Source organism: Epithele typhae (genome assembly GCF_022376455.1).
Source record: "Epithele typhae strain CBS 203.58 chromosome Unknown BXZ73scaffold_635, whole genome shotgun sequence".
Taxonomy (NCBI): Eukaryota; Fungi; Basidiomycota; class Agaricomycetes; order Polyporales; family Epitheliaceae; genus Epithele; species Epithele typhae.
Genome location: NW_025954826.1, coordinates 10,078 through 11,516, shown reverse-complemented (window position 1 = coordinate 11,516; position 1,439 = coordinate 10,078). Strand labels below are relative to the sequence as shown.

At 64.4% G+C, this 1,439-nt stretch overlaps 1 protein-coding gene across 1 annotated transcript; it reads right to left on the bottom strand.

Moving 5' to 3' along the window:
* Window positions 1-280: 280 nt before the first annotated feature.
* On the bottom strand, window positions 281-1,017 carry BXZ73DRAFT_85825 (uncharacterized protein; the record flags this gene model as incomplete). The annotated part of the gene is made up of 2 exons (XM_048024040.1): window positions 281-768; window positions 866-1,017. Coding segments are annotated over 2 exons (640 nt in total), but the record flags the coding sequence as incomplete, so codon positions are not given.
* Between the last annotated feature and the right edge of the window lie 422 nt (window positions 1,018-1,439).

The window sequence follows — 1,439 nt, the reverse complement described above, 5'->3', positions numbered from 1 at the left end:
ACGTGTGCAGATACCTCGCTCCGCTGAGCGTCGGCTACTTGCATACAAAGACATGGACCTGTACGCGCGCTACCGTTCATAATAGTGGTAATTGACTGAGAAGAAACCCACAAAAACCAGGTCTGGTTAGCATCCGCGCGAACAGCCCTCGCGCGAGGAACGCTCATCGTCGATGCTCCTCTCGTTGAAATCCGCTCGTTGGATGATCTCGCGCCCCCGCTCCCCATCCTCCCGCCAGATCTCCACCGGCGTCCGCGCCGCGCCCTCGCCCTCGACTCACCACCACCCTCCTTCCGGAACCGCCGCAGCGCTGGGCGGACGCATACGCTCGTCGGCTCCCACAGCCGCTCGACGTCGTCCTCCCGCGCGAGCCCCGCCGCGAGCTCTGGGGGCAAGTCCCGCGCGCTCAGCCCCCGCTCGCTTTCGCGCGCGTTGTCCCAGGCGGTCGTCCCGGGGCGGCAGGAGCGGAGCGCGAGGATGCGGAGCGACGGGAACGCGCGCGCGCGAGCGTCGGTGGGAGCGCGAAGAGCGCGAAGAGCTGGCGGAGCTCCGCCTCGCACAGGCGGTCGACCGTCGCAATGTGCATCGCCGTGGACCACCCTGGGGACGCGGGCGGGAAGTGGAAGGTGAGGTGGACGAGCAGCGTGGACTGCAGCGCGGCGAGGAGCGGCCCACGTATCGGCGTGCGACGCGGTGCTGAGGATCAGCGTCGCGGAAGCACTGGCACCGGGTGGGCGAGCGGACGCACCATGTAGTCGCGCACGTTGGCTGGGCCAGCACGCTCGTAGACGGTCATCTTCGCAATACAGCAGGAGTGAAAGTGAGACAAGATTCAGGCACAGCGCTGCGTTGATGCGATGCGAACCGTGGCAGGTGCGCCAGAAGGGTTGTGCGAGGGGATCGCCTGCCAGGCCATCGAGCTTTTACGGCGGGGAGCCGACCCGAAGCGGAGAGGGGAGAGAGAGCGCGCGACGAATGAAGGCGAGGGAAATTCCGGCGCGAGAAGGGCCGGTACATGTTGGGTGAGGCAAGAGACGATGTGGAGAGCAGGCGGAAGGCTGAAGTGCGGAAGGCGGAGGCGACGGATTGACTGGTTGACTTGATGAGTAGCACGCGCACGGAGCGGAGCAACAGGGCTGTGGTTAGACACTGAGAACTGCTAGTATAAATACATGAGTGCGCGCGAGTCGTAGCAACGAGGTCCGCGCGGGAAGAGGACGGGGATGTCGACGGGAGACATAAATGGAAGGTTTTTACGAAGAGAGAGAGAGTACCGTAGAAGTCGCGCGGCGGCCACGTGGTCACGAGAGGTGGTAGCGAGGCAAGAGGCGGGGTGGTTGGTAGCACGAAGAACGTATCGAAGAGGCTGGAACACCATATAACTGAGACAGACGGCTCGGGAACGGGGCAGGGCGGTAGATGTGGGGCGACAAGAAGTC